Source organism: Rhinopithecus bieti, unplaced genomic scaffold (assembly GCF_001698545.2).
Source record: "Rhinopithecus bieti isolate Rb0 unplaced genomic scaffold, ASM169854v2 scaffold_65, whole genome shotgun sequence".
Lineage (NCBI taxonomy): Eukaryota > Metazoa > Chordata > Mammalia > Primates > Cercopithecidae > Rhinopithecus > Rhinopithecus bieti.
In genome coordinates, this window is record NW_016803344.1 from 5,917,266 (window position 1) to 5,940,947 (window position 23,682).

The window sequence follows — 23,682 nt, forward strand, 5'->3', positions numbered from 1 at the left end:
CAAAAATTTAGAAAGTAGCCAGGTGTGGGGGTGTGCCTATAGTTCCAGCTACTTGGGAGGCTGAGGTGGGAGGATCTCTTGAGCCTAGGAGGTTGAGGCTGCAGTGAGCTGTGATTGTGCCACTGCACTCCAGCCTGGGCAACAGAGCAAGACCCTGTCTCAAAAAGAAAAAAAAAAATGAAGTAAAATTAAAAGAAATTTTTTTTTGAAACAGCATTTTCACTCCTGTCACCCAGGATGGAGTACAGTGGTGTGATCTCGGCTCACTGCAACTTTCGCCTACCGGGCTCAAGCCGTTCTCCTACCTCAGCCTCCTGAGTGGCTGGGATTACAGGTAGCATGCCACTGCACCTGGCTAACTTTTGTATTTTTTGTAGAGACAGGGTTTTGCCACGTTGCCCAGGCTGGTCTCAAACTCCTGAGCTCAAGCGATCTGCCCGCCTCAGCCTCCCAAATTGCTGGGATTATAGGCATGAGCTACTACAACCGGCCTACTAAAAAAAAGGAAGGGCAGGCAGACGAGAAGTCTGTTTTGGATGTAGACACAGGGCAGGAGTGGGGCTCTCAGGCCAGCTACTGGGATACAAGGGGAAGGGGGCTCTGGCTCTGACTCCCTAGGGATCCAGTAGACCAGCCACAGGCCCAAATCTGACCAAAACGGGGATTGGCACGGGGAGGTTAGGGTATACAGAATTGTGTTAGAGCATTGGTCATAAGATGTGGTTTCTGATGCCAGCTCATTCAATTTGTCATCAATAATTAGTCATTGAATATTCTTCTTGGTGCTAGGGATACAGCCATGAAGAAGACAGACCCAGGGCTCACCCTAATGGAACCCACAATCTACTAAGAGGATCTGACAAACGAGACTGTGGATAAATACACCCCTTCACAGCTTTGTGAGTTTGGGTAAGCCTCTAACCCTTCCAAGCCTCAGTTTCCTCATTTGTATCATGAGATAATAATACTACTTCCTTCAAAGGGCTGTTATGAAGAGTAAATTTCTTATAAGAAAAAAAGGAAAACAACATAAAGGGCTTGTCAGTAGAGTAGTTACGTAAAGTGTGGTGAGTTCCCATATGCAAGACTCAAATAGGAGGTTCCTCTCTCACATTTGAGCAAACATCACCAGGACATTTTACTAAAAGGGAAAAAAGTCCCACTTTCATCATCATGTCAATAATAAAACACACATACCCACACACAAATAAGCCTCTTTCTCCATGAGCCTGTGAGTTTATGTAAACGCACAGAGAATGCTTCCGAAGGCCATCTGAGCACGTGATCAGAAGATTATAGGGATCACGTGGGGCCAGCCCCTAGTAAGCTCTCTTGAAACATGAGCCACTGTTTTTTATTTTTATTTTTATTTTTTTTTTTGAGACAGAGTCTCGCTCTGTCGCCCAGGCTGGAGTGCAGTGGCATGATCTCGGCTCACTGCAACCTCTACCTCCTGGGTTCAAGTGATTCTCCTACCTCAGCCTTCCGAATAGCTGAGACTACAGGTGTGTGCCACCACATCCAGCTAATTTTTGTATTTTTAATAGAGACAGGATTTCACCATGTTAGCCAGGATGGTCTCGATCTCCTGACCTCATGATCCCAAAGTGCTGGGATTACAGGTATGAGTTACTGTGCCTGGCCGCATGAGCCACTATTAATTATAATTTTAGGAAAAGATTTTCTTACGTTCTCTGTTTTTAAACAGAATGAAGGTAAGTGTGACACTTTGCCCTCCTCTTTTAAAAAAGCTAAATTTAAACAAGTTCCTTTTCATTTATATGTAATCCTTGATTAATATTTTCCATCTGCTGGTCACTGACTCACAAAAGAAAAGGGTTAAAAAAAACTGCTTCCTTTGGTTCATGGACTGTTTCTCCAGGAATCTGTTCTGGGTATTTGAAGAGCATGTTGCTCTTGCTATTTCCCATGTCAACACACATGAGTAATGGCAACAGGACTCTCAACACCCTGGAAGCTGTGGGTCATCATCCCGGTTTTTGAGATAAGGAAACTGCAACCTAGAGAAGTTAAATCACTTGAGGAAGTGGGGAGGACCTCAAGCAATCCACTGGTCTCAATCCCTCCTTCCTTCTCTCACACTCAGGCGCACCCCCCACCATGGATGGTTTACTGTTGTCATTTCCTGTTACTGACTCTGAGGAACAACCATAATTAGCACATGCACCATGCCACAGGCAGAAAAATAATAGCTCCCAGGGTAAAGGATGGGGCCTTAGTCACTAGTTTACCTGCCGGTATAACTAATAATCCACACATAATTTGTTCTGTAATAGGGTATGGCACTGAACAACTCAAACAGAGCAGGATTTAAAAAGCAATCCATAAGCCAAGATGTTCTCTATATTCAGCTCTTGATTTCAGCGATGATATCAAGGTTCTAGATACTTCCTTGAAATCTGTACTCATCTGGATTCTAGGAGAGCTCTCTCTGCTCTGTCTTGCCCAAGGAGGAGAAAATGAGGCAGGTGAATACCAGCACCTTCCTAGCTCACAGCAGGATATGGAACTGAGAACATGTCCCTAAATGCCATATGTCTCAATGGAAGACACAGAAGCAGGGGCTGAGCTTGGGCTGTGCATGACATGCAGGGCTGAGAAAGTGGGACAAGGGGACCTCATGAAGGGTCTCTATGAGGATGTGACACTGAACTCTTAGTAAAATTCGAAATGTCTCATTTTGCCCTCTGAGATTCCCAACAGGTCCAAAGGCAAGGATGGCATAATTTTCATGAAGAGAGGCTCTCTTGCCTCAGTCAGTGCTCTGGGACAAGGATATGCCTCGAGTGACTGCCTCAGTGAGCAAGTGGCCCCATCTGACGCACCCTGTTAGTGATCTGGCAGCAGCAGCAACAAAGTCCAAAGCCAGCAGCCCCAGGAAGTACTTGGACCCCCTGCTGGGAGGCCTATAGGTTGATACGGCCTGCCTGAAGGGCAACTTGGAAATACCTGCCAAAGGCGCAAAATGCATATGCCCCTTGACCCAGCAAATCCCACCACTTGGAATCTACTCTACAAAATACCAGCATGTGTGTACAACAATACGTGGAGGGATATGCAAGGCTCTTCCATTTTATTTATTTATTAGTTACTATTTATTATTTATTATTACTATCTATTATTTATTACTATTGACCAGGCTGGTCTCAAACTCCTGACCTCAAGTGATCCTCCCATCTCAGCCTCCCAAAGTGCTGGGATTACAGGCATGAGCCACCACACCTGGCTGCAAGGCTCTTACATTTAAAGTGAAAAACAGGCCAGGTACAGTGGCTCACACCTGTAATCCCAGCACTTTGGGAGGTTGAGGCGGGCACATCACTTAAGGTCAGGAGTTCAAGACCAGCCTAGCCAATGTGGCGAAACCCCATCTCTACTCTCTACCAAAAATACAAAAATTAGGTGGGCGTGGTAGTGCACGCCTATAATCCTGGCTACTCAGGAGGCTGAGGTGAGAGAACTGCTTGAACCTGGGAGGTGGAGGTTGCAGTGAGCCAAGATCATGCCATTGCACTCCAGCCTGGGCGACAGAGTGAGACTCCATCTCAAAAAATAAATATATAAATAAAATAAAGTGCCAAAATAACCAAGGGCAACTTCAATGCCCATCAGCAGGGCTATACCTAGTCTAAACCATTGGATATTACAGAGCCATTAAAAAATTATCTCAAGACAAAATCATTAATTGAGAAACAGCAAGCCAAAGAATGCTACTTAAAGGAGAATGCCATTTACCTACATAAACAAACAAACAAAAAACTCTCTTTATGTATCTGTGTATATAGCTGTCTATAAATGCACAGAGGAAAGTCTGCAAAGACATACCAAACCGATCCAATGGCCACGTCTGCAGAGGGGTAGAAAATGATGGGGGCTCAAGTAGATCTTTTCTTTTCTTTTCATTCCATAGTCTCTCTTTTTTTTTTTTTGGTAGAGATGGGGTCTTGCTATGTTGCCCAGGCTGTTCTTCAACTCCTGGCCTCAAGTAATCCTTCTACCTCAGTCTCTCAAAGAGCTGGGATTACATGCATGAGCCACTACACTCAGCCAATTCCATATTCTTCTATTTTGTTTGACTTCTTTCCCCCAGCAATAATGAATTCATGCATTACTTGGTGATTTAAAATACATTTTAAAAAGAGATTAAGAAAAAAAAAGGTGGCCGGGCGCAGTGGCTCAAGCCTGTAATCCCAGCACTTTGGGAGCCGAGCACGGGCGGAGTCATGAGGTCAGGAGATCAGGGGGACCATTCCTGGGCTAACACGGTGGAAACCCCGTCTCTACTTAAAAATACAAAAAAAACTAGCCAGGCGAGGGGTTGGGGCGGGGGGCACCTTGTAAGTCCCAGCACTCGGGAGGTTGAGACGGGAGATGGCGTAGAACCGGGGAGGCGGAGGCTTGCGGTGGGCTGAGATCCGCCCCACTTGCACTCCAGCCTGGGCGACAGAGCGAGACTCCGTCTCAAAAAAAAAAGAAAAAAAAAAAAAAAAGGTAAGAGATAATGCCAAGAGTCCAGCTGGTTTCTTTCAGCTATGAACACACTTGATCCACCTGCCTTTGGTTTCCATCCCTAACCCCAATCCCTCTTTCCAATAATTCAGTTTCTCCTGCCTTCAATGGCACCTGATCACTTGCAGACACCCCGCTGTGCTGCTTTAGAGTACCTTCTCTCAGAAAGGCGGCCACAGAGATGAAAGCTGTTATCTGGCAAGCTCCATGGATGCTTCATAATCACTGCAACTGTATTTCCAAACCTAAACTTAAGACTTCAGACTCATGACAAGACAACAGGCTGTGGACTATTTCTGTGGAGCTTGCCAACCTCCCTAGAGGCCCGGGGCAGGTCCCATGCCAGTCACCACTGAGAGGTAAGGAAAAGGAAGGAGATTCCAGAAAGGTAGGAGAGCCAGGGCAACCTTCTGAATTCCTTCAGGATATGCAGTTGAGCCCTGCAGAATTCTGCCTGCGTGGGTCAAAAGTAAGAGGGGCTGTGCATCTACCATCCCTAACTACAGTGTGAGAGACAGAACAGGCCGTCCGGCTGGGCCCCACCCAAGCTACAGGGCCCTCCATCTCTCTTTCTTCTGTTCACAAATCAAGACAACTGGCTGGGCTGGACATTAATCCTCCAGAAATGTCCATGCAGGAAACACCATTCCCATCACTCACTGAGAAAGCCCTAACTCCTTTCTTTACCCACAGCTAACCCTGGAGGCAAGAATTACCCTGGGGATTATTCACTGGCATCATTAGTCTTTCCAGCCAGCCTGCTTCCCATCCAGGCTATTACACATAGGAAATGCCTGGCTGTGCCAATGGCAATTGAAATGGTAAATGGTACAAGTGATTCTCATAAGACTTCCACTATGAGGCCAGAGCCTGACCTAAGAGAAGGCAGCACGTGGAGAAGGGAACTTCCAAGAAGGGTGGGTGAGTCCACCTGGAGTTTGCTAGACCCGCTGCCACAGAATCTCTGGAGAGCTTATTAAAAACATAAATTCCTGACTCTGTATTCCACATTGAATCAACATTTCTGGGAGTGGGATCAGAGAACCTGGCATTTTAAAACAATCAGAGCCATGTAAGTGGGACGGTTGCAACACAATTGCAGGGTTTAAAGCCTATTAACAGGGAATCTGCATTTTTAACAAGCTCCCTCTGAGGATTCTGATTGAGAATCCTGCTCTGTGGAACAGAGGGACAGGCTTGCCAGCTCAGGGAAGTACCTTGCTGGTATTCCTCAGCCTGTGAGCGCAGCCTCCTCTCCACCGCTCCCAGCCACACAATTTATGCTCAACTCCTCAACAGCCAGACTGGCCCCCTTCTCATCTGCCTGCCTTAGTTCCTGCTGTCCCGAGAGTCCATAGAGCCTCTCCTCCCCTTGCCTTGCCCTCTCCCCCTCACTCTGTGTACTCCCTGTGGGTGCTGGAACCACAGGCACCATTACAGAAAGGGGTGCCTCAGAAATCAAGCCTTATGTGAATTTTGTCCTTGGCTCCTCCAATGACCTTTGACAAGAGATGACCTCTGCCAAGCCTCTGTCCCTCATTTGTAAATTAGGGATAACACGCCTGTCTCCCAGGCTTGCTGAGAATTCAGCGTGGCTATGGCTCAGTGTGGTGCCCAGTACCTATCTGCCAGGTTCAGTCTTACACTGCTCTTACTTCCTCTCTAACTGGGAGCTACTTGAGGGGAGTAACTGTCCCTCCTTCACATCTATACCCCTGGTATGCAGAATCCAAGGCCATGGTTGAATGCTTGAGGCTGCAAAATAAATTTCTGTCCCCAAGCTGACCCCCATGCTGTCCCTCTTACCTGCCCAACGTTGAAGGTCAGTGTGATGGCATAAAAGAAATTAGAGTTGGCACTTCCTGCATAAATCCAGAGGTGCCACAGGACAGGGAAGAGCAGGGAACAGACGATGATGATACAGGTGAGGACAAAGATGTTTCTCAGGACTGCAAAGACAGAGGGTCACAGTTAGCCTGATGCGCTCTCTCTGGCACCCTTTCCCTGCTGCGATGGCTGCCGGAATGGAAAGGCCCAAGGTGAGCCTCATGTAGCTCAAAGGCAGAGCACTGCCAGAGGTACTAGAGTGCCAGGAAGCAAACCCCAGACTCCCAAGTCAATGGCTCCCCATGCCCACAGCTGGTGGTAGCTCTTGGATTTGGATTATTTCCTCCCACTGTGGGCTTGGCTGGCTGAAGACCAGCTATAGTTAGAAATGCCATGAGTGCCTTAGGGTACCAAACAGGGCATTTCAGGAAGACATTCCCCTCACCTTCTAATCTTGGAGGGTCCAAGAGTATCCCTCTCCCCAAGCAGGGTACCATCTGGCCATGGGGGATGAGGGGTAGGAACCCCAGCATGAACCGTGACAAATAGAGCCCCACCGTGGGTCTCCATGGTGCCACAGCCCTGGGTCTTAGGAATATGTTCTCCATTATCCTTAACTGGTGTCTTAGGACCCCTGCCTTGCTCTTCAAACATTCCCAACTCTCCCTTAGATGATAAAAGACCTCTTTTTGACACTGTCTCTCACTCCCTGCCCCTAAGGGAATACCGAATCCCACCAGGAGGAAAGCTCTCCCTGAAGTCTCAGGAAGGACCTGCTACTCAAGGGTGGTCCAGAGGCAGGCAGGCAGGCTGGCTTCAGCCAAATGGGAGGGTAGCATGGCAGCCGGGTACAGATCTTGGTTAAAATCCTGCTCTGCCATTTATTAGCAAGTTTCTCTAGACCTCAGCTTCCTCATCTGTAAAATGAGACTATATACCTAGTATGTACTCATAAAAATTAAAAATTAGGGTGCGCACAGTGGCTTATGCCTGTAATCCCAGCACTTTGGGAGGCTGAGGTAGGAAGATTGCTTGAGTCCAGGAGTTCGAAACCAGCCTGGGCAACATAGTAAGACCCATCTCTAAAAAAATTTTTTTTAATTTAAAATAAAAAATGTTTAAAATAAAATAGAATGGGGCTAAAATGCACACTTCATTTGGATTAAGCAAGATGACATGTGAAAAATGACACAGACATATCACTGGCTATATTAGTTTTCCATTGCTACTGTAGCAAATTCCCACAAACTTAGTGATCTAAATAATATTCTTTATTATTAAACAGTTCTGGAGGCCAGAAGTTCCAAAATAGGTCTCACAGGCTAAAATCTCTAGAGGAGAATCCCCTGCTTGCCTTCTCTAGTACCCAGAGGCCCCTGCATTCCTTGGCTCACAACCCCCTTCCAGCTTCAAATCCAGCAATGGTAGATTGAGGCCTTCTCACATTGCATCACTCAGACCTTCTCTTCTGCCTCCCTCTTCCATCTTTTTTTTAATAGACTATTTGAGATGGGATCTCACTACATTGCCCAGGCTAGAATAGAGTGGCTGGATCATATCTCACTGAAGTCTCGAATTCCTGGGCTCTAAAGATCCTCCTGTCTCAGCCTCCTGAGTAGCAGGGACTACAGGCATGCACAAACATGCCCAGTAGGCTTTATTTTTTAGGGCAGTTTTAGTTTCACAGCAAAATTGGGCAGAAAGTACAGAGATTTCCCATATTCCCCCTGCCTCCACCTCTTCCACTTTGAGGGACACTTGTGATTACACTGGGGTCACATGGATTGTCCAGGATAATCTCCCCTTCCAAGGTCTTAAAGTCCCTTTGCCATGTAAGGCGATGTATTCACAGGTTCTGGGGATTACAACGTGGACATCTTTGTGAGGGGAGGGCTACTACTCTGCTTACCGCACTGTACTTTTTCCCCCCGTTTCAACTCTCTAGGGGTTATCAGACAGCAGGATTGTCTGTTACTTTTCTTTCTTTATACTTTAATCATATTTTTAAAAACTAATAAATATTATTTAAAATAATTAAAAGAATACCTTTTTGAAAAGAACTTAGCGCTGTGCCTGCTTCCCAGCAGACACTGAATGGAAGTTCCCTTCTCTCCTCTGATATTGACCTTCAGGAAATCCCTTCTCCCAAGTGAGAGTTTTGGAAGACTTACAGGGTGGAGAAACTCCCAAACATTTAGGCCACTTGTCTTAGTTGTACAACAACTTAGTAGAGATGCTATACTGGGGGCTCATGCATTGGAAGGGGCCTGGATGATACAGATGATTCTCAACTCCCCTACAAAACAAAATCACGGCCGGGAACGGTGGTTCTCGCCTGTAATCCCAGCACTTTGGGAAGCCAAGGCAGGTGGATTACCTAAGGTGAGTTCGAAACCAGCCTGGCCAACGTGGCAAAACCCCGTCTCTACTAAAAATACAAAAATTAGCCAGGCGTGGTGGCGGGCGCCTATAATCCCAGCTACTCAGGAGGCTGAGGCACAAGAATCGCTGGAACTGGAGAGGCAGAGGATGCAGTGAGCCGAGATTGCACCACCGCACTCCAGCCTGAGCAACAGAGCAAGACTCTGTCTCAAAACAAACAAACAAACAAACAACAAACAAAACAAAACAAAATGAAATCACATGGGGAGCCCTCAGACTAAGTCAAAGTCTCTAGGGTGGGGTTCAGGCATCCATATGAGGTTTTAAAAGCTTCCCACATAATTCCAACACGCAGTTGAGGCTGCGAACCACTGGATTACAGCTGCAGCCCCTTAACAGTCTGCAGCAGAGATGCCACTGAACTGTGTCAAAGGGAGAATAATCAGGACACGGTTGTTCACAGTTCTCTGTAAAGCTGAATGTTTTTAAGTTACAGTTCATTCTTTATTGAGAAATGATAGGTATCATTTTGTTGTTGTCATTAAAAAGTCCTTTATTTTATAACATTGGGAAGAATGGCTGGTAGTTGGTTTAATGTCTTCAGCAAAATAAAAAGCTGGCAGGTCTGTCGCCTGTGTTTATTGAAACATTAGTGGTCTGAGATATCCCACAATTTGGACACTGGCCTGGAGGGCTTGCAAGATCCTCTTTTCTAATCTGAAGTTTCTGCAATTCTGGGTCTTCAAAGATAAGAGGTCAAAACCCTGACTCAAGCCTCCTGAGACCTCCCAGGAACAAGGAGTCTTGCTAAGGGACATTTTCACTGAGAATTACTATTATTATTAAACCATGTTACTACCTCAAGAAAGGAGAACAAAAAATGCTTCCCACTCCTCTAACCCAACATCACTATGTACATTTCTCAGTGGTTCTTTCTGATCCCCTGGAAATTATTTTGCTGAAAAGAATATAGACTATTCCAAAAAATAAAATGCTTGCAGCCTGCCAGACCAGGTGGTTCTTGTTCTGTGCCTCCAGCCAGTGACACAGATTTCAGACAGGGTGACAGGAAGGAAACCAAGTGCAAAGAGACGAGAGAGGCTCACTGGCAGCCTCTGGGTGCTATCTCGAAGGGCTGCAAAGATACATTCCCATGCGGCTAGAGAACCGTCACTAGCATGCAGTTGGCTTCTGACCTGTGGTGACCTCTGCAGGAACGGGGAGCTGCTATTCATTCTTGCTGGCTGACAGGCCAGAAGATTAAAGCTATATATGCCAGAGCAGATGGAGCTGGAGACCTGGGGTACGGGACAGCTTGTTCCAGGCACCAGAAAGCGTCCGAGGTGACCAGGGCCTAACAAGGTGAAAGGGTCCACCCTTCATCAGACTTGCGAGGCCAGATGGAATCAGGTGCCCCACCACATTCACCGGGTGGCTTATCCAATCTCTGGCACCAGGACTGATGAACTGGAACTTCAGGCAAGCCACTTTCCCTTCTGAGCCTCAGGCATTCAGAAAGCAAATCTCACCTGAAAAATCCAGTCCCATGAGAAGGGGAACAGAGGGGATCTGGGGACTTCAAAGGCCATGGTGATATTCCCTTTCTTAAACGAGGTGCCAAAACACATGGGAATATATTTTATCATGATTCTTTATATGTATATCTATCGACATTCTTTCATCACTATACAATAGTAATAAAAACAAAACAAATACACAAATCCAGCCCCTTGGTAACTGGCTCCTTCTGCTGGACCGTGCAGGCTGGCATGGGCTCTGCCAGCAGGCTGTTCCCTAACACCACACTTGTGCGTCTGTATGACTCATCCAAGCTCCAGAGAACCCAGTGTCTGGGGCCTACACTCAGGGAGGGGCCACATTCCTTTTCTCCTCTCTACTGTATAGGAAAACAGAAAGGTGAATGTGGAAGCACGCATGTTAGCGCTGACAACTAATGTTTAAACGGAATTCCTAGCCACATTAAATATATTCAACGTAGGCTTAAACACATCTCAACACATACATCCCACTCATAGGTCCCAAGGACCAGGGCTGATGCTGCTCCTGGCTAATGATTCACAGTTGTCAAGCCCCAAGCAGGTTCTGCAAGCACATGTATTCCCTGCTGCAGGAGCAGTGAAGCAAAGGCAGACAGCCCCTGTTCTCTGCAGGATCTTCAGCCAACCTGAACCTGCAGACTGTGTGCCCAGCCGGCCAGCAAAAGCAACTATTAGATCATTCAGGTTTCTGGAAACCCCATCCTTCTTCTTTGTGCCTCCTTACCCCAGAGGGCATAAAATACTTTATTCGAGTCTTGAAAAATATGTTTACTCTAATGACTCTGGCTACCAAGCCCGAAGCTCCGATCACGGAACTATGTGAGAGACTCCCCTGCATAATTATTGCTCACGATACTAACTGCAGTGCTATTTACAGATATTCCTTCTCAAACTTAACACACTCATGAAAGTTATTCTCTTTGATTGATGGAAAAATCAGAGGCTCAGAAAGGTTAAATGATGTGCCTGAGAACACATGGGGCTCGTAATGGGAATGCCAGGATTCAGAGTCAAGTGAGTCTCCAGACTGCTCAGCAAATGGGATGAAAGACAGTCACTGAGGGAGAGAATGTGCCCAGTGTGGGATGGGCAACCACAAAAATCCATTCTACATTCTTGAAATCCACTGTCACAAACTGAGGCGTGTCCACATGTTTTGGTGGTCTCATGATTTGTCACTGGTCACTCTGCCCAGGGGCCCCAAGCTGACTCTCAACCTGCTAGACTGGGTGACTCTTGTCTGAGGAGAGACGATGTCACTGCAGAAGACACTGCTTCCTCCTCCCAGTCAGGCCAGATGGGTCATGGCCCCACCAGGCCATCACCTGCAGGAGCAGCTCTGGCTCAGCTGCCCACACCACTGTTTACCTTCACTCAGAGGCACATTCCTATAGGCAGGCTGCTTCCCACAGCTGGTCAGTTTCACTTCCTGGTTAACACCCAAAACAACAAAGACTCACTTCCTCTGAAGCCTGCACTCCCTAGTTCATTCTTGACACCTTGCTGGACACCCACTGCAGGCAAGGAAAGTTCAACAGCTCCCTTCCATGCCTCGTTCAGAGAATCAGGTGGTGCTGGGCCACTGACACTGCCTTTTTATTGGGGAGGTTTAAAAACTCACTCCACAAATGTTTGCAAGGTCTTCTGTGTGTCAGCTTCAGTCCTGAGTGCTGCAGATACAAAGTGAATGAGTTGTGATATCTACTCTGAGGGAGCCCCCAAACACTGAAAAGAACCCACAATAGGGGGTTAAGAGCACTGGGGGCCTAGGCAGCGCAGACAGGTCACCACTAAGCCACCTCTGAGGAAGGGATGATTAGAGCTTAGAGGGGTTGTCACAGTGGGCAGGGAAGTCTAATGTTGCCCCTCTGCCTTGTAGTAACTTTTGGGTGCAGCGCTGGGGAATGGTTCAAAGCCCAGGGTATAGAGTTCTGCTGTCTAGTATGGTAGCCTAGCTATATGTGGTTGCTGAAATTTAAATTAAAAATTCAGGTTCTCAGGCATACAAGTGGCTACCCTATTGAACTGTGCAGACAGAGGACATTTCCATCATCATAAAGCCCTGCTGGACAGCACTGGGTAGGGGTTCACAGATCTGGATTCCAATCCCAGCTCTTCTAATTAGAAGTCACATGACTTTGAATGACTGGCTCTATCTTTCTGTACCTCAGTTTTCTCATCTGCAAAATGTGGATACTTACCTCAAAGACTGGTGTGAAGATCAAATGAGCTAATTAATGCATGCAACACTGTGAGAGCCCCAGTGGCCAGGTACACAGTAAGTGCTCAATGAATGGCAATTATTTTTATCATCACAAGTCCGCAGCACCTAGAAGCAGATATTGTGCCTCATGCCTCTGCTCCCCTCCTAGTGCTGCCAGCACCACAGGTGCCTGGTAAATGCCTATGAATTCCTTTTCCCCGCAGCATTCTCACCCAGGCCCAGGCTGACACAAATCTCTGGCAGAGGCGGGAGTACTCACATCTGTAGAGATGGTTCCACACTGGGAAGAAGGCCATGTAGAGCGCCACGTCCCCCACTGTTGGGTAGGACTTAAAGATGGCGATGATAGCGATCTGGATAAACATGAAGAAGATGGGGTGCTCCCTGGGGCAGGGCAGGGGAAACAGAGAGAGAGAGAGGTAAGTCAGGGACCTACCCTAGAGACTCCTGACTCCATCCTTTGAACTAAAAATAATCCTCCGGGGACTTCAGGAAGGGGCTAGCTCTGCTATCCACAAGATATGGGCCAGGCCCCAGCAGCAGAGCAGAAAACTGCAGGGACCCAGAAATACCCAGAGATGGTGAGAAGGGCCTGGCAACCACTAGGGAAACAGCCCACAGAGACATTTCCCATCAACAGCCCCCCTCTGCCTCTACCAGCTCTGGGCCTTCCCCCAGGAGCCACGGAGGAAGAAAACAAATGAAGTCAGCATTCTTTATGACTGGGCTTAAATGACTGCTTGGCAGGGTAATTAGGCAGCCTCCCTTGCCAGAGGCCCCTCTGACAACTGGACGCAAGGCAGGAAGTGCCTCTTGCTGATGCTTTTTTTCTCTGACAACATGGTCAGCAGGGTCTACTGACCCACAGTGCAATGAACTTCTTTCCAGGAAAAGAACTGTGAACTGCAGAGAGCTTTTCAATTCTTAAGGGCAGGGACTATTCTCGTTAACTTAAACTAATAGCAGTTTCAATTATTATTTTAACCTAATAATAAGTGCTAGCAATTGGTATCCTCTTCTGAACTCCCTGTGTGTGAGGTCCTTTTCCTGCATCCTCTCACATGATCCTCACCACACCTCAACCGCCCCTCAAGGCAGGCAATCCTGGGCCGAGTGCAGTGACTCACATCTGTAATCCCAGCCCTTCCGGAGGCCTGGGAGGCTGAGGTGGGAGGATGGCTTGAGCCCAGGAGTTTGAGACCAGCCTAGGCAACACAGTGAAACCCCATCTCTACAAAAAATTAAAAAATTAGCCGGGTGTGACGGCGCATGGCTGTAATCTCAGCTATTTAGGAGGCTGAGGTGGGCTGCTGACACCAGGAGGTTGAGGCTGCAGTGAGCCGTGATCAACCACTGCACTCCAGCCTGGATGACAGAGTGTGAGACCTTATCTCAAAAAGAAAAAAAAGTAGGCAATCCTCTCACCTGTACTTCACAGATGAGGAAACAGATTCAGAGAAGTACATTGACTGAGTAGGTTAGTAAGCGATGGAGTTGTCTGTCTCCAGAGCTCTTAATCACGCCCAATACTGTTCTCCTGAGTGCTGATCGCACTTCGAAGCTCTGGTCAGGAGAGGGTGGGGGGACAGAGCTCAATCTCAGTGTCCCTCCGAGAGCTGACCAAGTGCTAAAGGGAAGCCAACAGGAAGAGGCTGGATCTATATCCTCCTCTGCTACGCTTCAACCACATGCACGTGGCCTACTTCTGCACAGTACCTGGATGCCTAGCCCATGAAGTTTTCTTCAGAGATTAATGACCTTTTTGTCTTGCAGGTCAAATGTCAGGGTGACTCAATGGGTGTGAATCTGAATCTGAGATGTGCAGACAAACATGTCCACACCCAGAACACTCCAGTGCTGCTGTGCAGCAAATGCCTCAGAAACGCAGCTTGGCAAAGGTGTGCAGCCCTGTAGCCTCTAACAAGTGTCCAGCTATACAGCTCAGTGTGAACATCTTCCTAAACACAATCCAAATCACTGGCTTCGGGCTTTTCAGGTAGCTGGTAACAATGGCAACATTTCTATGAAAAGGCCGGTGAAAACACAATGACAAAAAAACAGACTACAGCCTCCTGCAGCACTGCACAGGGACTGGGGTGGCCTGAAGGGCCCTGTTCCTACAAAGCTGACACTGTAAACAAATCTTGCAGGGGCAGGAGAGCTTAGGTGGAGCTTCATACCCAGGCAGAAGAGGAGACAGCAGGGAGAGCACGTCTCTTCATATTTTCTATCCCCACAACTGTGTGGGCCTGGCTCAGGTCATAAAATGGTGACATTATTGCCTACCCAGGAGCAATGTGTGGCCTTGCATGCAGACAATAAAAGCTGCCGGAGAGCTGGCTGCACAGCCAGTGAGGAAAGGTGCCCTGGGCTCCCTGCTTCTCTTCACCCAGTGGCTGGGCCTAACCAGAACAAGGACAGGGAAGGTGGACCACAGACAGCTGGAGAGCTCAGCCGGGCAAGGCTGCCAGAGTTCCGAAGCCTGCCAGGCCATGGAAGGAGGGCGTTCTGTCAGATGCCAGGCCAAGGCTGTGTCATGGGAAGGAAGCATCAGCTTTTGAGGTTTTACAGAATGAGAACCATGTGCACTGGTGCACGGACCATGGAGAATGGCAGGAAGGTTAGGACAGAGAACTCGAGCTCTTGAAATCTAAATCAAACTCTCTTTCAGGTTCCCTGGACCATCTAGGCGTATCTGTACCTGTCTGTGCCTGTTTTCCCTTTTCTAAAGCTAGGATAATAGATCCATTTCCGGAGGCTACTACAAGCAATCTCTCAGGGGCTTGGCATGGTGCAGGGGGATAAGCATAGATTCTGGAGCCAGACAAACCTGAGTCTGAATCCCAGCTCCACTGCTTACTAGCCGCGTGACTCTGGGAAAATCATCCCACCTCTCTGAGCATCAATTTCCTCAACTATAAACTAAGAGTGATAAGAATCTAACGCCTACTTCCAGGAGTTGCTAGGTTAGGCATGATTATGTTTCAGAGGGTCTAGAAAGGTGCCTGGCATGGAGCAGGCCTAACATCTGTCAGCTCTCTTAGACTGCAGAAGAGAACTCCACAAATCCTTTGGAGGGAAACAGATCAGGAGATTAAACAGTTGCAGGTGGCCAGCCTCCCAATTAGACCATCCAGAGTCCCTGTGGACAACCTGTCACTGGGCTGTTGATGGAGACATCCCACCAGATACACTTTTTCCAAACACACTACCCTCCGCAACCCCTGTTTTTTTGTTTTTGTTTTTGTTTTGTTTTTTTTTTTGAGACATGCACTTCTGCCTGTCATCCAGGCGTAAGTGCAGTGGCACAAGCAGCTCACTGAAGCCTCAAACTCCTGGGCTCAGTAATCCTCCTGCCTCAGCCTCCCAAGCAGCTGGGACTACAGGGGCACACCACTACACCTGGCTAATTTTGTTGTTGTTGTTGAGACGGAGTCTTGCTCTGTTGCCCAGGCTGGAGTGCAGTGGCACAATCTCGGCTCACTGCGACCTCTGTCTCCTGGGTTCAAGCAATTCTCCTGTCTCAGCTTCCCGAGTAGCTGGGACTATAGGTACCTGCCACTACACCTGGCAAATTTTTGTATTTTTAGTAGAGATGGGGTTTCACCATATTGGTCAGGCTGGTCTCGAACACCTGACCTCAGGTGATCCATCTGCCTTGGCCTCCCAAAGTGCTGGGATTACATGTGTGAGCCACTGCACCCAGCCCATCACCTGGCTAATTTAAAAATTTTTTTAGATATAGGATCTTGCTATATTGTCCAGGCTGGTCTCAAACTCCTGGCCTCAAGTGACCCTCCTGGCTCAGCCTCCTGAAGTACTGGGATTACAGGTTGAACCACCATGCCTGGCTACCGCCTGGCTCTAGTCCAAAACAGTGAGTGGGCTCAGCAGCAATGTGGGCTTTGCAGCAATGTGGGCTTTGCAGCAATGTGGGCTTGAGCACCTCAGAGTGAGGCCAGGGAAAATGCTGGGGCTCCAAAGCACTCACACTGCAGCCTGCACCCGTGTGACTCTACTGCCTGCTTATGGCGCTGGCAACCGCGGCAACTGAAGGCAGTTTCCTTAGGTGAGATGCTCTAAACCTGACAGCAGGTGTTCCACATTTGAAGGCCACCCCCAAGGCTACTAGGGGCAGGGGCTTCTCGGACAGCTCTGTGGACACAGCAGCAGCAGGTCCAGCCACTTACTTTAGCTTTATGGCTAAGGGGATGGTGTAGAAGAAGACGTTGATCTGAAACACACATACAAAGAAGAGGCTGAAGTGCTCAAACATCTCTGCAAAGAAGTACCAGAAAAGACCAATGTTTGGAGTGAGATCTGGAACAGAAAGTCTGCAATTAAGAAAACAAAGGGAGAGAAAAAAGACAAAAGTTATAAATTGTCTGCTTTGACCTTGATTTCTCCTGAAGACTTTGGTCACTGCTGGGCAGCCAAGGATGACTTTCTTCCTAGAGAGATCAGGATGGGAAGGGCTCTCTAGGTACGCTGGATACAGGTAATTAACAAAAACGAGCAGAGACATATAATGATAACCCATAACAAATATTAGCTAAGCCAAACAATCTGAAATGAGGCAGGGATTCATCCTAGGAATAAAGAAACTCACCCCTCTTTTACAGCGCAAGACAGTTTAAAATCAGGAGATACCCAGCACTGAAACAGAGGAGGAATGAGTTTTAAAACACAGTATCTATTTTGGGCATTCTAAAGACCTGCCTAGAGGACCACGCTCAAACATCCGGCTCCTCCCCATTCTTACTCCACACCCCACGGGAGAAGCCAGAAAACCCAGTGCCTGAGACCGCCGCGAGACTTCTAGGGGCTTTAGGAACAATCGGTGGGTTCTGGCTAAGATCCCTGGGGTCCCAGTCTTAATTGAGAAATTAGGGTTTAACTGGAAAACCTTTTGTCCAGTTAAATCAGACAAATATTTTACTGCAATTCTGGCTCTTCTAAAGTTTACATTTTTGATTTAAAAAAATATGAAGTTGAAACTGATCTCAATACACAATTTAAAAAGGACAACAAATAGGGCACACAGAGGGAGAGACGGGCGATGGCTCTTGGTCAGATTTCCCTGACTGAGGCCTCCGCCCAGGTTAAGTTTTTCCTCTTGCTGTAACTGTACCTCCTTTTCTGTGAAATGAGGTAAAGAACACAATTCGTGGCCAGCAGAAAGAACTCTTCACCTGGCATCGCAACTCCTATCTAAGGCAGAGCATGAAGAGCTGAAGTTACCAAGTCATGGTTATGCTCAGCCAGGATTTAACACAATCAAGCAGTCCAGAATCCCAAATGGAAGTTCTGCTGCTCCAGATCCCTTCCCCACCTGCACAGGTTTAAGAGTCTGTCACCCATTGGGCTGTGAGCTCCTCAAAGCTTAGGAGCAACCAAGTCTTCGACACCCACGCAGAGCCTGGCACACACAGGGCATTCAGAAATGTTTATAGAATTCATGAATATACACTCAGGCAAGCCTGCAATACTCAAGCCCATTTGAGTTTTCTCTCAAGGTTTGACGTGTGGCAGGTGGCATTATTTTGAAACCGTCAGAGGCCCTCTTGCAGTAGAGGAACATATCCATTTCTGTTTGGAATTGAGCCCAAACCTCCCAGTTAGAGGCTGGTATTTGCTTTGGATGTTCCCAGGGAATGCTCTTTAACACACTTATGCTGGAGGTTGCAAATTTTTTGTGTGTGAAAAATCAGACCTTGGCGATGACCTTGAGCAGCAGGACGTAAATAATTCCCACAAGCTTAGCGTTCCAATAATGGAACACTAGGCATACTGGGTTAATCCCACTGTATCAAAGGTGTGCTTTAGAGTACAGATTCTCAAAGTGTGTTCCCTAAACCAGCAGGCCAACAGCATCGGCATCACCTGAAAACTGGAGAAATGCAAATTCTTGATCCCTCCCCAACATCTACTTAATCAGAACCTCTGAGGGTGGGCCCAGCAATCTGGGTTTTGACAAGTCCTGCAGGTGATTCTGATGCACCTTAAGGTTTGAGAACCGCTGCTATTTAATACAAAGGCTTCCTGTGGTCACTCACCCTCTGAGTCCAGCTAGAGCTATGAAAACCAAATTAGCTTCCAGAGTTTTGTGGGGGGGTTTTACCTGACGATATATAGTTGTATGAATTTACGGGTGATTTTACATGATATTATGATTTCTGAATACAATGTAGAATAATTAAATCTAGCTAGTTAACATTTCTATCACCTCAAATATTAAACATTGTGGTGGGAACAATTGAAATTTACTCTCTTAGCAATTTTGGTATGTACAATACTGTATTATTAACTATATTCACCATGCTGTGCTAGAACTCAAGAAAAGAAAAAAAAAACATATTCCTCCTGAGATTTTGTACCCCTTTGACTATTATCTCCCCATTCTCCCACCCCCAGCATCTGTAACCACCCTTCTACTCTCTGTTTCTATGAATGTAATTGTTTTAGAGTCCACATATAAGTAAGAACACAAGTGGTATTTCTCTTTCAGTGCCTAGCTTATTCCACTTAGCATAATATTCTCCAATTCCATCCCTACTACTGTCATAAATGACAGAATTTCCTTTCTGAAGACTGAACAGTATTCCCCTGTGTATCTATACCAAATTTTCTTTATCCATTTGTTTGTTGATGGACATTTAGACTGATTCCATAACTTGGCTATTATGAATAATGCTGCAATGAACATGGGAGTGCAGACAAGTCTTCAACAAACTGATTTCAAAAATTTTGAGTTGCCTGTAATCCCAACACTTTGGGAGGCTAAGGCAGGTGGATCATTGAGACCAGCCTGGCTAACATGGTGAAACCCTGTCTGTACTAAAAATACAAAAATTAGCCGAGTATGGTGGTGCATGCCTGTAGTCCCAGCTACTCGGGGAGCTGAGGCAGAAGAATCACTTGAAACCAGGAGGTAGAGGTTGCAGGGAGCAGAGATGGCCCCACTGTACTCGAGCCTTGAGACAGAGTGACACCCTGTCTCAAAAAAAAGAAAAAAAATCCTTTAAGTAGCCAGAAGTGGGACTGCTGGATCAAATGGTAATTCTATTTTTAGTTGTTTGAGGAATGCTGATACAGTTTTCCATAATAGCTGTACTAATTTACATTCCCGACAATGGTATACAAGGGTTCCCTTTTCCCCACAGCTTCTAGATTTTTCTAATGTGGTCATTACTTACATAAAGCCATAGACTGCAGGGATGAAATCCCAAGAGCTGAGAAGGAAGAAGGAGAGGCAAACGATTACCACTAGGCTTCCCACATACATCATGGCATACTCCCAAGAAAAGATCCAGAAGGCCTTGCTCTTCATTTTCACAGGTATGTACTGCCGCTAGGAGAGAAGGCAAAGTGATATAAACTTAGGGATATAAACAACAGAGGGCAGCTATTAGCTTATACTTAAAGATCCCTCCTGCAAAACCATGCTATGATACACAGGTTTATAATTTTGCTTTGGTCTTTAATTAAATAAGAAGGATGTAAGTGTTAGAAAAGGTATTATGGGTGCATCCTCTGATATCAGACCTAGTAACACCGTTTCTAGGTATGTATCCTGGAGCCGCGTTGCAGAAGATACAAATGGAGGAATATTCATTCCACCATTGTTTGGAACATAAAAAACAATCCTTCAATAGAGGAACAAATAAATTGTGGCATATTGACATATGGTATACTATTTGCAAGGTTAAATGAATACATTGTATCTATAAATGTCAACATGGCTAGATCTAAAAAATATGAGGTTAGTTATAATAGAAAATTGCCAAACAAGCCATATTATATGAAAATACTTATGTGTTCTGAGATTATACCAAATAATACTATTATTTACACACACACACACACACACACACCCCTGTAAAAGTTTCATAAAACATAGATTAGAAGGACATATACTAAAGTGATGATAGCATTAGCCTCCTGGGAAGGAGAGAGGAAAATATAATTGGAACCTAAGAAACTTCATATAACCTGGCATTCATATGCAAAGTGAAAATAAATAAACAAGTAAAAAAGACTTTAAAAGAACCCCAAATTTAGGTTAAAAAAACAAAAAAACTTCATCTGCTTTTCTTTTTGGGAGAGAGTCTCGCTCTGTTGCCAAGGTGGAGTACAGTGGCATGATCTCAGCTCACTACAACCTTTGCCTCCAGGTTCAAGTGATTCTCCTGCCTTAGACACCCGAGAAGCTGGGACTAGAGGTGCGCGCCACCATGCCCAGTTAATTTTTGTATTTTTAGTAGAGACGAGGTTTCAACATGTTGGCCAGGATGGTCTCCATCTCTTGACCTTGTGATCCGCCCGCCTTAGCCTCCTGAAGTGCTGGGATTACAGGCTTGAGCCATTGCACCTAGCCTTTTTTTTTTTGAGACGGAGTTTTGCTCTTGTTGCCCTGGCTAGAATGCAACGGTGCGATCTTGGCTCACTGCAACCTCCACCTCCCAGGTTCAAGTGATTCTCCTGCCTCAGCCTCCTGAGTAGCTGGGACTACAGGCACCCACCACCACACCCAGCTAATTTTTGTATTTTTAGTAGAGATGGGGTTTCACCATATTGGCCAGGCTGGTCTCGAACTCCTGACCTCAGGTGATCTACCTGCCTTGGCCTCCCAACACTACAGGCATGAGCCACTGCGCCTGGCCTCACATACTTTATTAAGTATGACAACAGCAAATATGAAACAATATAGCAAAAATCTTAGTATCTGTTTAGTTTGGGCAGTAGACATATGGCTATTATTATACATTTTCTGTATTTTCCATTTTCCTCTCTTAAAATGTTTTCCTCAAAAAAAAAAAAAAAAAAAAGGATGCTGGGGAAGAGAAATAATTCAGGACTTGTTATAAGAAAAAGGAAAATAAGAATTACCAAAAAACAAAAAAACCACCCAGTATGTGAGACAACAGAAATGAATTTAAACAAATCACAATCAATTCAAATGAAAAAAACGTATAATTAAAAATCATGTTGTCAGGGACTGGACACGGTGGCTCATACCTGTAACCCCAGCACTTTGGGAGGCTGAGGCGGGAAGATCACCTGAAGCCAGGAGCTCAAGACCAGTCTAGCCAACGTAACAAAACCCCATCTCTAATGAAAGTACAAAAATTAGCTGGGTGTGGTGGTGTCCGCCTGTAGTCCCAGCTACTCAGGAGACTAAGGCATGAGAATCGCTTGAACCCAGGATGCAGAGGCTGTAGTGAGCCAAGATCACACCACTGCACTCCAGCCTGGACAACAGAGCGAGACTCTGTCTCTAAAACAAAATTAAATTAAATTAAAAAATCATGTTGTTAGGAAAAAAATCAGTTATGCAGCTATATGCTATTTACAAGAGCTATACCTTAAAATATAAGACACAGAGGCCAGGCACGGTGGCTCACACCTGTAATCCCAGCACTTTGGGAGGCTGAGGCAGGCAGATCATGAGGTCAGATCAAGACCATCCTGGCTAACACGGTGAAACCCCGTCTCTACTAAAAATACAAAAATTAGCTGGGTGTGGTGGCGGGCACCTGTAGTCCCAGCTACTTGGGAGGCTGAGGCAGAAGAATGGCGTGAACCCAGGAGGTGGAGCCTGCAGTGAGCCGAGATCATGCCACTGCACTTCAGCCTGGGCGACAGAGTGAGACTTTGTCTCGAAAAAAAGAGAAAAAGAGAGGGGGAAAAAAAAAAAATATATATATATATATATATGTGAGACACAAAAAAGCTGAAAATCAAAGTACTTTTTCAGATATGGCACGGACACATTAAGCAAAAGAAAGCTAGTGTGGTTATACTATTATCAGATAAAATAGACTTTTATGTAAAAAAGTATTGCAGAGATAAAAATAGTCCAATAACGATAAAAGGTTCCATTCACTGGAAAAATATAACAGTTCTAAATTTGAATGTAACTAACAACAGTCTCAAAATATATAAAACAAAAGTGGATTAAGCTACAAAGGAAAAATAAACAAATCCATCATCAATGCATAACTGATAGATCAAGCAGACAAATCAGTAATCAAGTAAAAAAAATGAAGCACATTTCTTAAGTTTAATCTCATAAGATCTTATAAATCATACTTATATAGAACAGGGCACCTAATAACTAAGTAATTCACATTCATTTCCAGCATTTTGTGGGGTATTGATAAAAACATCACATACTTAAATCAGGCCATAAACCCATATTGACTTCAAGGAATCTTTATCATACAGACTCCAATCTCTGACCATAATGCAATTAATATAAATTATTAATGAAAAGATAACCTAAATTAGAAAAAACCTTGCTGACTTCACATACATATCACTTATTTGTTATGAGAACACTTAACATCTATTTTCTTAGTAATTTTCAAGTATACAATATATTGTTAACTCTAGTCATCATGTTGTACAATAAATCTCTTGAATTGTATCATAGAAAATTAAAACACTTATCCAAATAACCTAGGAGTCAAAAAGAAATGATTATGTCAGAAAATACCCCACATCACTATTGGTGTAATGTAGATAAAACAATACTCTCAGGGAAAAGTACATCCTTAGAAATTTACTTTGGAATAGAAGAAAAATTGAAAATAAATAAGCTAAACACCCATTTTAAGATATTAGAACAACAGAATAGACCCCAAAAGAAGGAAGAAAATAATAAAGACAAGAGCAGAATTTGTTCAAATAGAAAATAAAGATACAATATAAGGAATCAACAAGACTAAATCTAGTTCTTAGAAATGACCCATGTTATTGATGGGTTTCTAATAAGAATAATTAAGAAAAAAAGAGAGACGAGCAAATAAACAACATTAGGAACGTAAAAGAGGGCATAACTATAGATGTATCAGGGAGAAGAAAATATTTTAAAACTTATGCCAATGTATTTTAAAAAAAAGGTGAAATGAAAACATTCTAGGCGGGGCGCGGTGGCTCAAGCCTATAATCCCAGCACTTTGGGAGGCCGAGACGGGCGGATCACGAGGTCAGGAGATCGAGACCATCCTGGCTAACACGGTGAAACCCCGTCTCTACTAAAAAAATACAAAAGCTAGCCGGGCGAGGTGGCGGGCGCCTGTAGTCCCAGCTACTCCGGAGGCTGAGGCAGGAGAATGGTGTAAACCCGGGAGGCGGAGTTTGCAGTGAGCTGAGATC

General features: G+C 45.5%; 1 protein-coding gene across 1 annotated transcript in view; it reads right to left on the bottom strand.

Moving 5' to 3' along the window:
• PIGU (phosphatidylinositol glycan anchor biosynthesis class U) overlaps positions 1 to 23,682 on the bottom strand; it is a 108,686-nt gene that overhangs the window by 8,552 nt on the left and 76,452 nt on the right. The window contains exons 8-11 of the mRNA XM_017878668.1: positions 19,719 to 19,873; positions 16,713 to 16,856; positions 12,782 to 12,906; positions 6,337 to 6,479 (exon numbers count right to left, since the gene is read on the bottom strand). Coding sequence (XP_017734157.1) covers positions 6,337 to 6,479; positions 12,782 to 12,906; positions 16,713 to 16,856; positions 19,719 to 19,873 — 567 coding nt within the window. The remainder of the gene's footprint in view (positions 1 to 6,336; positions 6,480 to 12,781; positions 12,907 to 16,712; positions 16,857 to 19,718; positions 19,874 to 23,682) is intronic.